The 19,962-nt window shown below is 35.1% G+C and overlaps 4 protein-coding genes across 4 annotated transcripts in view; 2 read left to right on the top strand and 2 right to left on the bottom strand.

Annotated features, from left to right (window-relative positions):
* Positions 1 to 288: 288 nt before the first annotated feature.
* On the bottom strand, positions 289 to 2,811 carry LOC132200077 (protein obstructor-E). The gene is made up of 5 exons (XM_059625267.1): positions 2,659 to 2,811; positions 1,641 to 1,955; positions 1,031 to 1,231; positions 781 to 976; positions 289 to 625 (listed from the first exon to the last, which is right to left on the bottom strand). Exons 1-5 carry the CDS (start codon positions 2,684 to 2,686, stop codon positions 457 to 459), a joined length of 909 nt encoding a protein of 302 aa, XP_059481250.1. The 5' UTR covers positions 2,687 to 2,811; the 3' UTR covers positions 289 to 456.
* Positions 2,812 to 6,088: 3,277 nt separating this feature from the next.
* On the top strand, positions 6,089 to 8,270 carry LOC132200558 (protein obstructor-E). Its single transcript, XM_059626101.1, has 5 exons — positions 6,089 to 6,279; positions 6,994 to 7,194; positions 7,502 to 7,699; positions 7,932 to 8,142; positions 8,203 to 8,270. The coding sequence occupies exons 1-5, from the start codon at positions 6,240 to 6,242 to the stop codon at positions 8,207 to 8,209; spliced, it is 657 nt and encodes a 218-aa protein (XP_059482084.1). The 5' UTR covers positions 6,089 to 6,239; the 3' UTR covers positions 8,210 to 8,270.
* Positions 8,271 to 8,955: 685 nt separating this feature from the next.
* On the top strand, positions 8,956 to 9,718 carry LOC132201613 (uncharacterized). Its single transcript, XM_059627911.1, has 3 exons — positions 8,956 to 9,229; positions 9,282 to 9,509; positions 9,564 to 9,718. Exons 1-3 carry the CDS (start codon positions 9,058 to 9,060, stop codon positions 9,716 to 9,718), a joined length of 555 nt encoding a protein of 184 aa, XP_059483894.1. The 5' UTR covers positions 8,956 to 9,057.
* Positions 9,719 to 9,788: 70 nt separating this feature from the next.
* LOC132201200 (Krueppel-like factor 6) overlaps positions 9,789 to 19,962 on the bottom strand; it is a 100,167-nt gene continuing 89,993 nt past the window's right edge. Inside the window, exons 5-7 of the mRNA XM_059627180.1 lie at positions 14,229 to 14,340; positions 11,944 to 12,173; positions 9,789 to 11,223 (exon numbers count right to left, since the gene is read on the bottom strand). Coding sequence (XP_059483163.1) covers positions 11,051 to 11,223; positions 11,944 to 12,173; positions 14,229 to 14,340 — 515 coding nt within the window. The 3' untranslated portion in view covers positions 9,789 to 11,050. The remainder of the gene's footprint in view (positions 11,224 to 11,943; positions 12,174 to 14,228; positions 14,341 to 19,962) is intronic.

Genomic DNA, 19,962 nt, shown 5'->3' with positions numbered 1-19,962 from the left:
TGTTTGTATAAACGCCCAAATGAGAGATAAATGAGGAATAAATAAAATATAAATCTTTTAAATTCCAATTTTAATTTAAAATTACACAGTATATATTATATTTTTATAATATAATTGATTGACTACTTTATTCAATTAAAAAGGTAATTTTATTTGATGAAAAAAGTCTTAATCTTTTGACTCTCATTTTCAGGTGAATCGCAGTATAATTTTCATTATTACAACTTCATACACAATTGTTTATAATATTTGACTTATGAGACAAATGAAAATAATAAAAAATCTTTTATTAATTTTCCACATCATTCCAATTTTATTTTCTCACACACAGTCTGCACAAAAAAAAAAAATCATAAAGTACAAGCAGAGATCTGTCCGATACAGAGATTACAACGCGCGCAACTCGCACCCTAAACAAATAGGCCACATATATTAAATTAGAAATACATAAGTAAGTTAGGCTGCGTCTTCCTCGCGGCTCTCCTGAGGGCGAGTTCTCTCAGGTCTCTGGGGCCTCCTGTTCCTCTTGCCAGGGGTGGTGGTTGCTGACTCGGAGGGTCTGGGCTTGGGCTTGTCGAGACGTTCAAGTTCAGCGTCAGTCAAAATGCCCTTGTACCAGTCCTTGCTGGAATGATAATTTTTTTTTGAAAACTATGAAGCTATCCAAATTTTGAATAAGTGTTGAAAATTCCCAATTAAAAGATAAAAAGAAAACAATTGAAAAAAATCGTCCAAGTTTGTGATTTAGCTTTTGTCTATTATTTTTAAAATTAATCTTACCATTCAGGCACGTTCTTCACAGAGTCGCACGACTTTGTGGCGTCATTGAAGACCTTTCCAAGGGTGCACCCGTTTCTGCGAGGAATTTCTCCATTGACGCACACGTAGAAGAACTGGCAGTCGTCAGGGTCGGCGTACCTGGGGTGGATGGACATTCCAGTCTCGTTGGTTTTGGGGCAGGAGAAATTAAAAATGTCTAAAATAAAGTGGTTTAATATAGTGGGAAAATTAAGAGTTTAAAATTTCATACCTTCAGAGGCGCAGTGCTTCTTTTGAGCCTGGTCGGGCCAGGTGCAGATTCCAGTCTTGGCGCTGTACACGAGGCCATCAGGGCAGGTGATCATGTTGAACATGCCATCGACGCAGTAGTAGAACTTGTCGCAAATCTTTGGGTCTGAGTGAGCAAAGTAGCCGTGCTTGCGAGGGCAATTGATGGTAGGCTGAGGAGTCTCTGAAATTAATATTAAATTGACAATAATGACTGACTTTGAGTTGGTTTGAACTGTTAAACAGTAAATCAAAATTAAAATATAAACTTAAAAATTTATATTAAACTAAACAGTCTGATCAACCCATTTAAAATCACATATTAGCTATTCCTGATAGATCTTTGCGTTACATACAATTTTTACTGATTTTTATAGCCAAAAATAGTTTTCAAAAAACCCTCTCTTATGAGTATTGTGAGTGATGAGTACTCCTAACTGTTTACAACCTAAAAATTCTCGCGAGTTTCTCTTTTCTCTAATTATTTTATTGCCAATGAAGACTGAACTTAATTAAAACAATTATATAAAGGCAAGGATCCTACGTGGAAACAGGTTATTCTCATTTTATTCATATATTTTTTATATACTCACGGAGTTTGGGCCTCTGGGAGCAGTCAATGCCAAAAGGAAGGTCGCACTTTTCGTGCTGCGAGCTGAAGTCGTTGAAGACCATTCCGTCGGGACACAACTTCTCCTCAATGACACCCTCAGTACACGCGTAGTACTTGTCGCACTGCTCTGCGTCGGCGAAGAATCCGTTCGGCTCGGGACACTCGTCCGAAAACTGCTCGTCGTCCTCTTGCTGTTGCTGCTGCGCCCTTGGTGGAGGAGCCCTCGACCTTGACCCTGTCGGCTGCTGGTTCTTCCTCTGGGGCACGGCCATCGCACATGCCGCCATGACACATACTGTGTAGTTTAAATAGTTGAAAAAACAGTAACAAATAAAAGAATTCATTTTTCACTATACGGGATCCTAATATTTTCTTATTTATTTATTTACTAAAATTGTTTTTAATTCATTAGCTATGGTTTTAATTACAAGGCAATTGTTTTAATTCACTTGTTTAATCTTTTAAAGCTGATCGCTGATAATCTCATTTTATGTAGAAAAAAAAATACAAATTAAAAATAGTATTGACTTACCCTCCTAGCTTATTGATATTGATTGGAGTAAATTTAATGCTTTACAGATAACGCACTTACAATTAGTTAGATATGTTAGTAAAACGTGCTTATGTAATAAATTTAATTATATTAATTTGGTTCTCTGTGTTTTGAAAAGGCTTTTGATAAAATTAGACATTTAATGTGAAAATTTCACCGTTTATGAAAGTCACAAATCAGAACTTCCGCCTATATCAGACGTGATTTTACTTTATGGCCCGGAGAGTAAATGCCAAAATTAATGGTTCCCAAGAAAAGGAAACTTCTGGAGGTTATTTCTGCAGACAAATTTTTTAATTAATTTATCAGCCTACAGCAACTTGAGGAGACTCTCCTTTCGTATTCCTCTGCATTAATAACGAAATTAAAAGAGATTTTCTAAATCGGTGCGGTTGGTGTGGTTTATGGGATTCAAAAAGGGACTTTCGTCGGTGCACAAACTTACAGAGCAAAAACAGTCTAGGTGCAGCCATCCTGAGAGAGAGGAGAACACTGATCGTTAATCGACCTTGTTCGGTCTGCTTTTACTTTGGCAGGAGGAGAAATCATTTGATTGCACCGAAGCCAGCCATATTGTCACCTTTGCTCGGCTCTAACTCGCTTTCCTCAAAAGCCAGGGTCATTAACTAATAATACATTTAACATAATAAAAGTACGCAGCGGAAGCTCAGGGCAATGTCGCGGCAGGGCGCGGTCAAAAGGCGACGCAGACAGACGCTTTTTATTCGCCGTTAAACCGCAACCTTAATAATCAAGAGGTGGAAAATATTAGAAGGAAATTCTTAGGATTATATAGAGTTGTGACAGATTTTTTTATTCAACTGCTTTCAATTAACATACTTTCTAATTAAAACAACATTTTATGCATGGAGTGGTTTAAAAATATATTCTAATTTGAAGAAAATTTGAGGGATTGCAAGCTGTAAACATGAAAAATATTTCTTATCTTTAGTTTTTGATTTAATAATAAATGGGCATTTTAAATTCTTGTAGCAGCATTCTTTTATCAAGACTCACAATTTAACAAAGTGAAAAATATGTTTGCAGAATCTATTTTTTCTAGCTATGCAACAACAAAAAAACATAAAATACCCAAAAGTCTCAGTAAAAATCCGTAATTATTTTTAGGAGGAGGTTCTGATATAGTCAAATGAAGGCATTGTTTGTTTGTTGCCAATTGTTGTATTCAAGATTCAAACCTGGCCCTTTACACGTTTTAAATGGGTCAATAAAGGTCAAGCAAGCCCAGTCTTTGCCTCAATTTTTTATGCAGACTGCAATTTTCAGCAAAATGTATCGGAATTTTTTTGCAGCAGACGCTCCTTAATTCTGGATATTATAAACAATTATTGATAAAAATTGAGAATAAAAAAAAATAAATGAAATTTTATGTGCATGACTTTAAAACTTTTCCTTTTTAAAATCTGGTGTAGTCATTGTAATATTCCAGGCTGGATTTGTAACGTAAGACGAGTATTATGGAATAACACATTGAAAAGGGCCACCGGCGAAATGACGCTCCTTCACTTTCCCTTTTAATTCACGATAGGTGTGACCGGAATAAATCAGAAAACGCACGCGTGTCCATAATTCTTTCTCTCTCTCTCTCTTGAAATATAATGAGCTCGCAAAATTTTTACAGTTCATTCATCTGGAGCAAATTTTTGTGGCGGCACTACTTTGATTCTTTCTTGTGATACAGAATGTGTATCACTCGGCTGTAGAAAGGCTTTCTTTTCGACTATTGCAGCTTTTGCTTGCCGGATCACTGCATTCGATTTGTGCTCAAGTACGTGGGGAAAGTTTGGAGCGAGATCGAGCCGCCGCCGCCGCCACCGATAAGTCAATGCCGCGGCTCATTTCTTTTGCTCTTGTCGAGCATCATCTCGTGAAGTGCACACGCTACTGATTATGTGTGGCGACGCCAATTGAAAAGGTGTGACCGCTCTCGGGGATTGACCAACGCCCTTCGGATACAGGGAAATAGGATTTCATCAATTTTAATAAAGAAATTGAATGGAAATTGCACGAATTTGTCATGAGTAAATGTAACTTATGAAATGAGAAAATACTTACTAGCTTTTGTACGGAAATAAAACAGAAGATTTATTTTATGTAAGTATTTAATTTTACTATTGTGAGAAAAAATTTAATTTGGAAGTTGCCAAATACCTCTGTTCAAAATTCAAATTCTTATCTAGATCAGGATCAAGTTTAGTGGTAAAGTTCAATTAAAAAATTGTTGTCCTAAATTGCTCACAGCATTTGTTGTATGGAATTATTATTAAAAATATTATAAGATGCTATTTATTTCAATAATACGTAAAATGCAAGTAATATTATATTAAAAGTATATTAATTCAAATAATTTAACGTTTATTTTATTTTAGTTAAATAAATTTTAGCAAACAATGTAAATTTGATAAAAATAAAGTTAAAATTGAACAATAACATTATTATAATATTTGAAGGTAATGTTTTTCTTATATTGATGTAATTAAAAATCGCGACAATTTTTGTTAGAAATAAAATTAATTATCTAACTAAACAGAATGTTTTTGTGATTTTCAAAGATTATCTGAACATTTTATGTTGATTGTTGTCATTGAATTTACATAACATAATAAATTTTATTAGCAATTCAGAATTTACTTATAATAGTCTATTTAGTAAGTTAGAAAACTATAACGTCCAAAAATACAATTAATTTCTTGAGACAATTTTTTATTTTAAATTGAAAATTGTAATCAACAGCAATTAACAGCTCGTTTTACTTGTCGATTCCCGTCACACAAGTGCACTTACAAGTAAGTGCGATATTTTCCCATGGACAGACAAAGCGAATTGCCAATACTTAAAGCTGATCACGTCTGCAAGATCCTGTTTTAAACGTTTCTGCAAAATTTTCAGGTACACGCCGGAGATTGAGATCATATTTTACCGCCGACTTTCAAGTTGGCGTAAAAAATAATAAAATAGCAGTGGCGGCGGCGGCACCCGCAAGTAAAAGTGCTCAAACCCGACCAGAATGAAAAAAATAAAAATTTATCCAATGGCCAAGGCCAAAGATCTCAGTTTTAACCTTTTCGGTCGCGCTCTTTTTTCAATCAGATCGCCACCGAGTAGAATTTTAAAAAGAATTCTCAAATTCCTAGCTGTTGTGTGAAACATCTCGAAGATTTCACTGCACAGATGTGTTTACACAATTAGAGATGCGAGACGCGACGGCGGTGCTGGTCATCATTGTAAGGCTTGTGATGCAACCCGTCTGACATTTGCCACCATTGGTCGCTACGCAGCTAGTCTAGAGAGGCTAAGAAATGCTTTATTTTAATATTACTCAATTTCGCTTAAAAGTTTAATCGAAAAAAAAGAATGAAATGCTATGAAAAATTAATAATTAATCAAGAAATCTTTATATATTTTGTAATATTGAAGATTTTCTTAATTTTTAATACAATGCATGATATTTATTGTCTAGAGAAGTTTTTGATATTTAATTAAAATGAGTCAAATTGCTCTTGATAATAAATTTTCGAATTTTTCATGTTATAGGTTAAGTCATCTAAATATTTAGAATCAATTTTATATTGATGTTTACTAATGAAAATTATAAAAATATTAATGATCACATATTTAAAAAAAAATCATAATCAAACACAAAAAATTAAAATATTTTTTACAAAATTATAAAAAAAAATTTATTTAAATTTGTATCTTACTTACATTTTAAAATTTTCAACTTAGAATTAAATTCTGCAGCTTTATTCATTTTTTTTCTACGTGCTTCAGTGTAAATTTAAAAAATTTGGTATTTAGCAACTTCAGTTTGTTAGAACAAGATTAATCTGAAGGTAAATGAGTCTGCCCGTTTACTGCTGAAGATGCGTAACAAAAGGAGTGGGAGAAAGAAGTGCCTTCATAACATGGTTTCCCATTCAGCGGAGACCCTCAGTGACCCAGCGGTGTCATCCTTTACCTTTTTCTAATCGCAGTTGGCTCCAGTCCTGAGAGGCAAATAGCACCATGAGCAGAATTTGGCTGCCTGTCCTTCTTGGATTAATTTGTGAGTAACTATTTCTAGATCTAATTATATTACGTACTTGCTTTGTTTGTTCATAATTTTTTTTTGAAGATAAATCAAGTAAGAACTTCGCTTTCAAATTAAACGGTTATTTAATCAATTAATTAACATTTACGGTCTTTTGCTTATTTAAAGTGAATAAAATGACTAATGATAAATCAAATCATGAACAAATGGAAGCTTGATGATTAATTTTAAATTCTTTGGCATTAAAGGTTAATTTTGTGTGTGGATTTGTGTAAATTTATTGCATAATGGCGAGACGTCTGAAAGGGAAACGCGTATATTGAATGAGAGAGAGGCGCTTGTTTTCCTGCTTGGCGTGTAATATGCAAGGTCATGAGTGGAGCAAGCAACTTTTAGGCCTTTTAAAACCCATCTGCCGTAGTGCTTTCTTATTCACCTTTGGGAAGCAAACCTGGCTTTTAAAAACAATTGTAGAATGTGAAACTTGTTATTTTATTCTACAGCAAATCCCACTGACATTTTAAATTATCAATTTTCATTTCCCCATTTTCAGAATTTATTAATTTCTTTTATTAATTTTCAGTTTTGTAATTCAATTCAAATTACTTTCTATGAAGTAAAAGGAAAAGATATTGATTTTTTATAGAATTTTTTGTTATTTGTTATAAATTATGTAAATTAATTTCTTTCTTCATGTTGATAGAAATCCATATATTGTTTTTTTCTCAGGCGTATACGCACAACAATGTCCTGAGAAAAATGGTAGATTCGCCGATCCAAGGCAATGCGACAAGTACATCGAGTGCGAGGACGGAGTAGCGACGGAAAAACTTTGCCCTGACGGCCTACTTTTCAACGACAAGGCACGCTTCTTCAGCTACCCTTGCAGCTACCCCACAGATGTCGACTGCACTGGAAGGGAAGCCACTCGTGAGTTGGAATAATGGAAAAATTTATCATGCGATTTTTTTTTTAATTAATTCAAAATTTAAATTTGTACTCTGGATTTTTTAAGTCAGCTGCTTCTGAAAAATGAGTTTGAGAACCTTGTTTTTCCCAATCCAGAATAATTCATAAGTTATTTTACCTTTGGCCTTGTTCGTGTAGAAAGGATCAGACTATAGGAGTTTATTCTGGTGAAAGAACGATTTATGCAGCCGGTTTAACATGCACGCAAAGCCGGTTGCATATCTGACAAATCGGCAGGCGTTTCATATTCCAAACTTTTTACCAACAGAACCTCCGCAGCCGTCTGGGGATTGTCCTCATCAGTTTGGGTACTTCAGAATGGGTGCCGACGCTACTCAGTGTGGGCAGTTCATGAACTGCGCCGACGGAAGGGGCTACGTGTTTGATTGTCCCGAAGGACTTGCTTTTGACTCGACCACCCTGCAGTGCAACTGGCCTGATTTGGTTGCAGAATGTGACGCTGAGGGTAAATGTTCTAATTGGAGTGAAAAATTGTGAAACATTATTTATGTACAGAAATTTTCCTGATGTAGACTCTAAATTTTTATTTTGATCATTGAAAATACAACACTACTTTTTTGTCATTTAATTTATAAATTTAAATAAATTGAATTAAGTTCAGTTTTTGTTTTGTAAATGGACTAAAAAGTTTCGACATTGAATAAATTCTATTTTTTAGTTCAATGTTTTCGTTGCAGGTTTTTTGGGCTTCACTTGTCCTGAAGAAAAGGTGAGCAGTTTGGGTCCTGCAGGCTTCAGCGCCAGCAGATATTTCCGCTCCCCTGACAATGACTGCACCAAATATTTTATCTGTGAGAACAACCGGCCTAGAATGTATAGATGTGGAGTTGGACGTGCTTTCAATGAATTTATCAACACCTGCGACGGCCCCGAAAATGTTACTGGATGGTAAATCTTCTAGAAAACTAGAATTAAAATTTTCTTACTAACATTATTTTATGCTTGTAGTGCGTGACGAGAAGAAGGATTCCTTTGCTTATGAGGTGTGGGACGGAAATAAAAATATTTTAATTTAACTAGTCTGCATTTTATTTCAATCTCTCCATAAATACAATCTTAATATTATTCTCTCTCTTGTAACCGATCAAAATTTGTAATTTTGGAATTTATGGATGATTTATTTTGGCAGAGAATGTACATTAATAAAAATTATTTGAAATTAAATGTATTTAGCTCTTCTCGTACTCATCAGATGATAAAACTGCACATGCAAATATTATCCTGTAGTTCACTTAAAAATTATAGTACAAATTAACCCTAATTCATTGCAAAATTTTTAATCATGTAGTATTCAGTTAAAATTATTTTCAATTTCTAAAATTCATTCAATGGTGATTAAAATTTCCAATTGTCTTCCAACAATCGAAAAAATCTGTTCATATTGTTGAGAGGACTTGATTTGACTATGTCAATAAGGAGTCCTTACAAGTCGGCAAAAACGATTGCGTTTGCCATGTTTTCCGAGCTGAAGGGCAATAATAATCATAATAAGATTGAACCTAGGACTTTAGTTAATAAACTTAATTTAAAGTTGCCAAATACACAATTTAATTCAAGTGAATGATTTCCGTTTTAAGTTTCAACCCAGAAGAAAAGAGCATAAAGTCACTCACAACAATGCAAAGTTGTTGAAAAATGTAAGAATCTGATATTGATGCAACAATGACTAAATTACAACAATCTTTAAATTTTGAACAATTCTTGATTTTGCTTTCAACGGTCGCGGATTGCTAACTATCCTCATTTTGAAAAAGTTCTCTTCTTTAAGTTCAAGATATTCCCGTCATCACGCTCACATCCTTCATGATGCAAGAAGTTCCAGCAGCCCTAATGAACGCAGAGCGTAGGGTGACCTACAAAAGGGCCGTGCCCCTGAGCTCTCTTGAAGGTATCGCTCTGATCAAGTCCATTGGGGACAAGAAGTCCCTTTTCACCGTGCGACTCTTCATCGGTGATGGGCCGAAACCCAGTGAAAGTAGGCCTAATTGTATTTTATCTGAGCTTTAAATTTATGATCGTTTGGAAAGGCTTTGACCAGCACGCGAGGAGCCTCTACAGATTTGGCACCCGAAGGCAGATCCGAACCGTAGTAGGGGTCCGATTTCCAAGAAGAAACCCTGGTTCTGGTTTGGATAGCACCAATCTGCCCGGTCGACTCAAGCGGCTCGCCGAGTCTGGGGAATTTGAGGACATGACATATGAGGAGCAGTTCGCGACTGCTGTGCTGAATGGCTTCCGACCTTCAGCCACGGATGGTATATTTTAAATAATACAACAAAATGCAGCATGCCCTAATTTTTTCCGTACAGCCCGCTTTGCGCCGCTCATTTCTTACAAACCTGCATCAACGGCATTGGTCCGTTACTTACTTGATGACGGCGATGAGGATGCCGCTCCAGCTCAGCAACCCCGAGGTTTCTTCGCTTGGATTTTTGCTGCCCTCCAAGCCATGCTCCCATTTTAAGGTTCTAAAAGGATTTCTTGTTATTTTGGCGTCAGGCGAGAGGATGCAGAAAATAAAAAACCTCTTGCTCTTTGAAAAAATACATTATTTCTCATTAAGTAGTCAACAGGAATTTTAGCTGCACATGCATCTTCTCTTTTTCGCTCAAAAAAATTACATATACACACAATACACATCCAATTAATTACAAAAAGGATTTGAAACAAGTTTCAAGTTTCTTCTTCTTTAAAGTACACAATACTCAACAAGTAATTAATTTACTCCGCCTTAAAAATATAAAATTCTATTTACAATATGCATATGTTAGATGAATTTCTGTACACACCATGATGAAGTGGCGAAAATAAATTAAAGGTGTAGATCAATCTGTTTCGATTTTGCAAGCAGATTATAATCTCATATAATACTTTCAAAATTTTCCATTGGAATGAAAATAGAATGAAAATTAAGTACAAATCTATATTATTAAGTACCAGCTGAGATTCGGATATCCTGCCGCAGTTCTCGAATCACAGAATCAAATCATTTTATTTTTCCAGTGATGGATGATGAATTTATGAGATACTAACTGGCCAAAATTATTAAAAAAAAAATTGTCACTGTACAAATTCTGGTCTCCAAGAGATGTAGGACTCATTATACACATAAAAACAAATCATATAAAATTAAAGTGAAAGATGTCGATCTTTCTTTACACGAGGAATGGCCAAGTCCCAAATTTTTGTGTTGTTTTTAAGGCACTGGAACAACACTTTACTATAAAGAATGTCTTAATATTGTCAATCTTTTGTTTTTAAATTATGTCTACTTGTCAAATTAATTTTTGTACAAAAAATAGAGAATGCTGTTTTTTTGTGGGGCATTCAGTAAAAAGCACCAGGTTGCAAAAATTCTATAAAAATATTAATGCCACAACCAATGGTTTTCAACCACTGAACTACAAATCCTGCCTAGAGATGGAAGCTCAAAATTATTATTTTTCTCCGTAATTACGTGCAAAAATGCACTTTGAATTTGTCCAGGAATGCCTTTGTATAATATTACTGGGCTAATACATGTATTTACCAAGCAGGAGGAACTTGGAAAGTATCCAGTGGTTAGAATTCACACTTCGGACTTCCTCTCAAAAAGCACAAAGGAGGCCACCTTGTGGTAAAAAAGAACTCTGAACCTTTGTTTCGTTTAGTAATATCACTTTTGGCAAGATAAGAAGTAAAGAATATATTTAAAAAGTCTCGTGCAAGGACGGAGTGTTGAGTCAAAAACACTTGGCCAGGTAACTGCAGTCGTGCTTTGGGCCCTCTGAGGGCAGGCGGGCGGGTTGGGGCGCTCTCAGTGCCTCTTCATGTGCAGGGACAGGTGGTCCGACCGCGAAAACGACCTCTGGCACAGGTGGCATTTGAAAGGCTTCTGGCCCGTGTGCTTCCGAAAGTGCCTCGTCAGCTCGTCGGACCGAGCGAACTTCCAGGTACAGCCTTCCCAGGTACAAGTGTAAGGCTTCTCACCTGCAAAAAGGAGATTGATTGACGTCACAAAATTTAATGAAAGCTTTATTCAGGAAATTGATATTGATTGGCCGGCGACAAGCCAGATTAAGACAATATTGATTTGTCAAAATAGACTGTTTTCATAAATCCTTTAAACGTTGAAATTATAAAAATGTCACATTTTTTATAAGGAAATAAAATTTTCATTTTCCTTCTACGAAATATTTATTAAAAATAATAAAAGAATATAAACTAATTAAAGTTAAAGCTAATTAAACTATTCAATTTTGTATAACAATAGGAACAGTAAATTTTTTTACTGTTAAACAATCGAAAATTTTAATCACCATTGTTATAAAAACTTAATTTTACAATGATAATAATGAGTCATTAATTTAACTGTGTAAAAAAATCAGAATAAGGTAATAAGATTTGCCAGATTATTTGCTTTTGTGAATTTTAGGGGTTGGTTTTTGGGCACTCAAAATAATAATTAATTTTGTATTATTTTTCCCCGAAATTTTTGTAAAACTTAATATATGCAGAGATATAAGTGGAATTTAAAGGAAAGATAACAAACAAGATTTTTTATGTCATTTATATTACTAAAAATGCGGCTCATATTTTTGTTATCATAATCTAAAAGAATAAAAGAAATATAAAATTTTTATCCGAACTGGTGGTTATGCCACCAGTGGATCACAAGTGTCGAGCAGGTTGCCGAGTTTTATTTCTCACCTGTGTGCGTCCGTTTGTGCGCCTTGAGGTGGGAACTTTTCGTGTAGACCTTTTCGCAGCCCTCGAAGTCGCACTTGTGCACTTTTCTTCTCCGCAGGTTGTCGCCGTAGTCGGTGCTGCCGCCGGTGCTGCCTCCGGGGGACGGACACGCGGGGGTGGTGAATGTGGTGGGTGGGGGTGAGCTGACGCCGTTTGCTGCTGGCGCCGGGCTTGACTTTTTATGCAGCACCCTGAAAAATATTGAAAAAAATAATTTTATATCTATGTCAATTCAACCGACCGCATTGATCTGGTTTATATTTATGCACTTTTTATTCACCAACGCTAAGTAGGCAGACTGGCAGTCTTTCCTTGAAAAGCTTTCGTATATCAAATAAGCGTTTAATGCTGGCGCGGTAATTGAATTTTCAAGGAGAGAGAAAAAAAGGTGAAAAATCTAATTACTCGCGAGACAATAAGGCGCAAGGATGTGTTGCTTGAAATGCTCTCGATTCGCCCGCGGCCGTTATAAAATGCTTGTTAAAGGCTTTTAACGATCGCTGCCGCTCTTTCAGATTAAATCTGCGCACATGCTGAGGCTAATTTGCTGTTTATTCGCTCTAAACTATTTATTATTTGGATCTCTTGAATACACCCATTGTCCACTTTTTCAGATTAATTTCTCCTCTAGTTAGCCAGATTTATTGGTGGCAGTAAATTTTGATGATGTGTTAAAAACGTCTGTCTGCTGGCGGTGGAAATTTGAAATTCAAATTCGGTCAAGAGAGCAGACGGACCAAATTAGGTGTTGGGATTTATTTATTATTTGGAGCACAAGGATTTCTATAGAACAGATGATAATTTTGAAGAAAAACACTGGCAAATCTTTTACTTAACCTAATACCTCCTTTAGGCTGGGGAAAAGTCTAAAAGTTTCAATATTTACTAAAAAGGAGCTTAAAAAATTAATTTTTAATACAAAATAATAATTATTAACTTTTTATCTATAAAATTTTAGTTAAATTTGTATGAATCTGATAAAATTAAACACTTTAAAATCTTACAATTGGAGGAAGTTGATTATTACTTTATTAGAATGAGTTGGAATCTGAATTTCACAAATTCCAGTAGAAGAAAAATTTTAATTTTTGTTAGAAAACGTTGAAAAGTGAATCAACCTTTCCCAGCCTGGCTCCCCGTTCTTTCAGTCGTAACCAATTATTGTAAATTATTGAGGCGCGCAGATGAAACGAATGCACCAGCGAATTCCAAAGAGGTGGTTCTCAATAAAATGCATTCCTCGCCGCCGCTTGCCCACTGTTTCTGCGATTCGACACGCACGCACTGAAAGGCGAGGCGTGGATCGACCCATCATTTTTAGCAGATTATTGAAATTGATCGCGGAGAAGAAGCGTGAGAAGAGAAAGAAGATTCGCTCAACAATTGCACGGGCATTCGGAAAAATAATCCAACTGTAAACGCCGACGGTGCTCAATAAGTATTAAAGGAGATAAACGCTGATTGCGGTTTGAAACAGATCGCGAGAGTGTGACTATTATTGGGAAGTTAGATAGAAATTGCAGATTGCTGCAAATTTTATAACAATTTTATTATATATTATAAAAATAGGGAAAATAATTAATTATAAAGGATAATTTTTAAATAAGACTAGGCCTGTTTTCAATTTATTACAATTATTCTAACCCTTATTTTCATTAATAAGTTGCTTTAATTGAAACCACTGAAACTTTTCATGGTTAAGATGAGAATCCATGCAATATTTTTAATGTGAACAATATTTAAATTTAAGGGAGCTACTTTGCCCCATGCATGATGTCATCCAAAAGCGAGGGTCAAAGTTATCATTAACTTTGAACTTTTTGCATCCAATAATACTCCCTTCATACTATAATATGAATTATTTCGAATTTAAAAAAATGAAGCTTGTAATTTAATAGCATTGTGCAATTATTTAATTATCATGCTGGGGATTCTAAGAGCAACCTATAGTGAAAGATATTACACCTCAATAATCTTTGTTAGGACACAAGAAATACATTATATTTTTAAAATATTAATACTTGTATAGGTAAAATTAATTTAATTTAATTTTAAAATAAATAAAAATTTAAAACTTAATATATTATTAATAAAATAAATAATAAAATTTTATTTATACACATAGTTGTAAAACAAAATACTACAAAATACTAATAAATAGTTTATAATTTATTTAAAAAATATATTATATAAATTAAAAATTATTCAAAAGTTAAAATTGCAATGTGCTTTAAACATCAACTTACATAGCGGCTTCTTTGATCCTTTGAAGTGACAAAAGGGTGGTCGAGCCGGTCCTCAAGCTCTCGAGACAGTGCGCCAGGGCTTCGCTCGGGGGTGCGGGGGCGGACGAGTCGGCTGAAACACGAACCATCACATCTTTGAGTCGGAAATTAGCGCAAGGCTGCGGGAGTAATTAGGCGCTTTTGAGCGGCCAATCAATCACGCCGTCTAATAGGACGGCAAGAGTATCGGCGAACCATCAATCACAATTAAGCGGGCGGGGCCGCGCAAAAATAATTATACACATTCCGCTGCTGATTATTATTGTTTCGGTTGCACGCAGGCCAGGGCGTCCGGGTCGCCAAATTGATTTTTTTTTGTGCCCCTCGCCACTTTCTCGGCTGACCGACCGAATTCTTATTAAGTCATAAATTATGGCCCAGCGAGATGCAAAAACAATTATTGGGCGAATAAGTGGACTTTCCAAAATTTACAACGCATCATATTTCTTCTTCCAAGTTCTTTCACTCTCTCTCTCCCAAGCAAACCGCCCCGACGAGGTGTAGTAATTAAAATATTCAAATAAGGCGGTTCGTCGAATTTCTTTCGGTGTGGCCGCTCGCTCGTGATCTTTTGACCCGCGCTGATGCTCGAAACCGAGTTTCACAGTTATATATCCACTCTCGCCGCGGACGTTAATAAATAAAATAATTATTAAATTCACTGGAAAAAATTAAGTGGTCCGCTTCAAATTGAATTTTTGCTTTAGACAGCAAAATGGGGGGTTTTGTACTGAAAAGGTAGCAATTAAATTTAACTTCAACTCAATTTTGTAGAAAAAAGCATGTTTTTTTTTAAATTAATAATTACGTTTTCAAACGCCAAGGGGTTGATAAACTTGATCTTTAGTAGATAATAAGAAAGGATTTTTCACAAGACGGAAAATTAAATATAAAAATTAATCTTGAAAAACTGGCTATAAAAAGCTATATATTGAAGATGATTTGGTAAAAAGTTTTAAATAGGAATTTTTTATTGGGAATACGTCAGCAATAAATAAACACACTTAAAATTCACACCGACTGGGAAAATTTAAAATGAATCTGTATGAATATTTTGGAGGTAAAATTGGTAAAATTTATAAATAATTTCAGGCAGTCAAAGCTGCTTATTTGAGACGTTTCCAAATTTTCAAAAATCACCACCTTCGTTTGGAAAAGAAACGTAATTTTTCACTATTTCTGCTCCCACGCCTGGCGGCGTCTATATCAGAGCAGCCGAGAGGTGAATTTGAATAATGAAAATGAAGCAACGGGACCTGCGTGATGAGAAACGTGAGGGAATTTGAAGGCTCCCTTCGTTCAGCAAGCGCAGCGTTGATTACTGTGATTATTATAAACGCCTAAGTTGGAATGAGCAGCAGTTAAATTGTGGGTGTAGCGCTCGGCCGGTCCTTGCGCTTTTCTGCCGATTTGGAGAAATCTGCGCCACATTTCGAAAGCTCCATTCAACGATATGTGCAGGCGTAAAAATGAACATAATTATGCTAGGGCAATATTGGATGAATAAAATTTGATGGGGTGCTCAAGTAATTGACGGGCTTAGTGTATTTTTTTTAATGATCGTAATTTGAAAACATAAATTATTGAAATGTCCAGGGAAATAAATGTTAATTAATTAGGAAATTTGATGTACAATCATATTTTTTATTTAATAATGCTGTAATTTTTCTTTAAAATTTAAAATTTTATAGCATACACATCTGTTAGTTAAATTGGCTATTAGTTTGAACAGATGTATGACTGATTTCTTCTGTGTTACCTACTTCTTATGAAGGGAACGGGTAACGGAGCAAAAGAGCGCAGGAGAAGAGCCAAAAAATTTGAAACTTTGATTGGTCTCAGGTGATCATGAGCTTTGTTCAAGTATTAATTACTATCTTTGTAAATTTTAAATAATTTGTCTTTAAAATTTTTAACCTTTCACATAATGATTCAAATGAATGCTCTTAAAGTATTTTATGTTAATTGTATTAATTTTTTTACTAGCGCTGTGGAAAAATAATTTGGCAAGCTTTTATAAGTATGAAAATCACGTTTAAATATTTTTAATAAATTATAATTACACAATTATTGGTTAGCATTATACAAATTTGGTTTTATTAAACAAATTTTATTTAAATAAAATAAAAAATCATTACTGTAAAAATTTAATAAAAGTTTATAAATAAATAAATTTAATTAAACAAATTTTACAGTAGTACTAACATTTTACAATTAAATTAATTAAAAAATTTTTTACTAAACATCAGTAAAAATCTACTTTCGCAACAAACCCCAATCAACACTGCGAGTTTGATCAAAGTGGCCCGTTTTCCGTATTGAAGGCACTAAATCACGTGCATAGAGCGAAAGTGTCAATTAAACACGACGGAAAGAGCTGAATCAGTGTGAAGAAACAGTCGCCCGCTGCGCGCAAATAAAAATCACACGCGCCCGAACGAGCCGAAGAGAAAGAGATGTGTTTAGTAATAAAGCTCCGTGGGCTCAGTCGCGGAGTAGCAAGCTGGGCGCAACAGGTGCTGATTGGATAAGAAGAAGTTGCGTGCTTTAAGAGCAGCGCTAATTGGTCTCACGCCCGCTCCGAATTAATTTACGAGACGATCGTCCTGCATTCCACCGACATTTTATAAATTCATTCCCAAATCGACCGCCGCGGTAATTTTATTTGGAAAAAAAGTGGTGTGTTTAAAAAGATGATTTCTCTCTCCTCCTCGGCGGCGGCCGCGAAAAGAGGAGAAAAATAAATTCGCACAGCCAGGGTCAGTCACCCAACCCGGATATTCCTCTCTAGCCCGAGCCGCCGCGCGTTGCATATCATCAGTATACGTACATAAATTTTTCCTGCACCCAAAATAAAACTTCTGCTTAATTCTCTTACTTAACGGCCGTGTGATTGCGCACTTTTAGCGGACCACTCACGTCTTCTATAACCGACCTTTTCGCGCTCGATTGAATTAGCAAATTATTTTCTAAAAGCAGACTTGACGGCAAGTGGCTATATTTTGGCGTGGATATGCGGATGCTCTCTGTGTTCGATTTTACAAATTGAGTTCACTAAAAAATTATATTTTATAAGTGATGACTTTAATCATCAAGATTTTCCTGCTTCATTCTCAAAACACATAAAATATAATATGCACGCGTAAAATTTTAAGATTTAACACAATGTTTATGATATATTGAAAAACTATAAAATTTACTTAAGGAAAATTGCAGATGATAATTATGTTTAATTGTGATTAATCATTTAAAATATTGCAAATATCAATGGAAAAAAGATACGCTTGTGTCACTCCAAGGCAATGAAGATGGTGGTTTAAGGCTAAGTTACAATTATAGGTCATAATTTGACCCAGAAAGAGTCAAGTATTGACTTCATCACATATAAAAAACGTTGGTCTACACCTAAAATTGTGTATTTTTATTTACAATATTATGTCGAATTAATGCACATTTGAACCATTCAATATATTTTGCTGGCCAAAAGAGAGTCAATTTAATTCACTTACTAATTTTCTTACTCTTAAAATCGGATATTTTAATTTTCTTTAGAGAAATCCATCTTCCTTAACAAATTTTTTTTTTTCAGATCTCTGATGGATTAAATTTAAATTTTTAACCAAAGACAAGATTAACATTTTTACACTTAAGAAAAACCAATAACTAAAGTTAATCAATTTTCAAGCAGGAAGAGGGAAAATAGATGAATTTTTAACTACATACACAAGTTTAATAATTTATGTCTTTAAATTAATTTGGACCACACTGGTACATTAAAATTAATCACCGAACTTAGCCTTGTCCTGCTGAAATATTTGCATATCGCAAGTCTTGTGTCGGTTCAAATTACACATTGAATTTATTTCGAAAAATTGAAAGTGCTCTCATAAAAAATAACCGCCGCATTAATCTGTCTTCCTTAGAGTATGTTTCGAATTCGCAGCTTTAATTGCACCACTTTCGATATGTATTTTGTTCTCCGCACAAAAAGTCGCCCTGGCAAGAACAAAGTCGCTCTAAATTCACGGCAATTATTAATTCACGCATGTTAATGCTAAAAAGAATAATATTTCAATTGAACACAATTCAACTGTACAACGAGAAAGTGGCAGCGGCAATAAAATTGCGCCCTTCAAGGAGAAAACGAAAGCAGCCTCACTATTTGCGCGCGGCTGTAAAAGATTCAGCGAGGCCGTTTGAATAAAAAAAATCAGCGTTTCTCACTCGAGAATCTTCTTTACACCCAGTTATGTAAAATTATTTATTGTGCCGGCCAAATTATATACAGGGAGAGGCGCGATTCAATAATTTGGCCTCTCGCCGCGATCGCAGATGCTTTTAATTGATTAATTACAATTGGCGAGAACCGCCCGAACGGACCACGAACAACATAATTAGCCAGCAAGACGATTAATTAGCACGAGACCATCAATTTTCAGAACGCTTCTTTTATTTCACGCCCATTGCTCTGATTTGTGTGACATTCAACCGACGCCCCGGATCTGCCTAAAATTATTCAAAAACTGTAAAAATTTTAAATAAATAATCAAATAATATGGAAATAAAATTGATACGCATGACAATGAATTTGAAGTTAAAATATTTTTAATAAGATTTAAATTCAGTAAAACAATACTTGGCATTTCAATGAAAGGTTAAAATTTTGCCTCAATGCCGCGTGAGGATAAGCTCGAGTTACGTTGAATGCTTCAGCTTTGGCATTTTTTTTTTTTGCTTGCCCTCCCAGAGGTGCGATGATATCTGGACGATCATTTGGCACCTGAAGAGGCAGCATCAGATTCGCATCAACAAAGGCGGGGCCACGCGGGAGAATCCAATTTTTCACTCTCTCGTAATATGAATTTTTCGTTTCGTTTTTTTTTTAAGCAGGGGGCAAAAGAAAGCATGAAAAATCACGAGCCAAAGTCACACGTGGGTGGGTCAAAGCGACTCGGGCTGCATTTATTACGAGGTGAAATACGTGAGATGGGTCCACCCATCTCTCACCCAGCACATAAATAATGCAGCGTGCCAGTTCCGGGTCGTCGCTGCTCCTCATCATATGCCGCGCGCGATTTTTTTGCCAGCTGCCCGCAGGTTAGTGGAAAAGAAGGAGATATGGGCGCTGCAAAAGGCGGTGTCATCCTGCTGCCGTGCAAAAATGCCACAAGCCCAAATATTTGTCTCCCTGCGAGCATTGCTAACGTTCCTTGCAAAATTTCTCACTAATGATTCAGTAAATAATAGTCGTGTACCTTTCCATAATAATTCAACAGCCAAAATTAACAAAATAAATAAGAATCTTTTTATTTTACCAATTTTGGTAAGAAAAAAAGCGATGTCATCCAGTGCCAAATTAAAAATATACGAATTTACGAATTTTATGTCTCGCATAAGCCATGAAAATTACTGAAATCGATTTAAAAGCAATTTTGCAATTTCCAAGGCTTTAATATTTTGTTACCAATTTTTTATTCCAGTGAAATGAGTTGAAAAAGCGGTTGTTCAGTAATAAATGTAATTAATTTACACAGTTATTTTTATAACTGTGAAGTTATTGGCCTAAACACTTTAAATTTCAATTAAAAGTTTATTTCAATATTCCACTATGCAGAGTTTAAAAAGTGGAAGAACAATTTTAATAAAATTTTCAATGAGGACGATCTTACTCAATCCATGATTAAAAATATCAAGT

Source organism: Neocloeon triangulifer, unplaced genomic scaffold (assembly GCF_031216515.1).
Source record: "Neocloeon triangulifer isolate White Clay Creek 2 clone unplaced genomic scaffold, ASM3121651v1 ptg000014l, whole genome shotgun sequence".
NCBI classification, from domain to species: Eukaryota; Metazoa; Arthropoda; class Insecta; order Ephemeroptera; family Baetidae; genus Neocloeon; species Neocloeon triangulifer.
The sequence above is the reverse complement of the archived record's forward strand: the minus strand, read 5'-3'. Positions and strand labels throughout refer to the sequence as shown.

Excerpts from the sequence above, each read along its gene's own strand:
- LOC132200077 (XM_059625267.1), bottom strand. The coding sequence starts at position 2,686 with ATGGCTGCACCTAGACTGTTTTTGCTCT. Across the intron at positions 1,232-1,640 it reads CTCCCAGAGGCCCAAACTCC|AGACTCCTCAGCCTACCATC; the intron begins GTGAGTATATAA and ends TATTAATTTCAG. Across the intron at positions 977-1,030 it reads GAAGCACTGCGCCTCTGAAG|ACATTTTTAATTTCTCCTGC; the intron begins GTATGAAATTTT and ends ACTTTATTTTAG.
- LOC132200558 (XM_059626101.1), top strand. The coding sequence starts at position 6,240 with ATGAGCAGAATTTGGCTGCCTGTCCTTCTTGGATTAATTT. Across the intron at positions 6,280-6,993 it reads TGTCCTTCTTGGATTAATTT|GCGTATACGCACAACAATGT; the intron begins GTGAGTAACTAT and ends TTTTTTTCTCAG. Across the intron at positions 7,195-7,501 it reads CACTGGAAGGGAAGCCACTC|AACCTCCGCAGCCGTCTGGG; the intron begins GTGAGTTGGAAT and ends TTTTACCAACAG.
- LOC132201613 (XM_059627911.1), top strand. The coding sequence starts at position 9,058 with ATGATGCAAGAAGTTCCAGCAGCCCTAATGAACGCAGAGCGTAGGGTG. Across the intron at positions 9,230-9,281 it reads TGGGCCGAAACCCAGTGAAA|GCTTTGACCAGCACGCGAGG; the intron begins GTAGGCCTAATT and ends TCGTTTGGAAAG. Across the intron at positions 9,510-9,563 it reads CCGACCTTCAGCCACGGATG|CCCGCTTTGCGCCGCTCATT; the intron begins GTATATTTTAAA and ends TTTTCCGTACAG.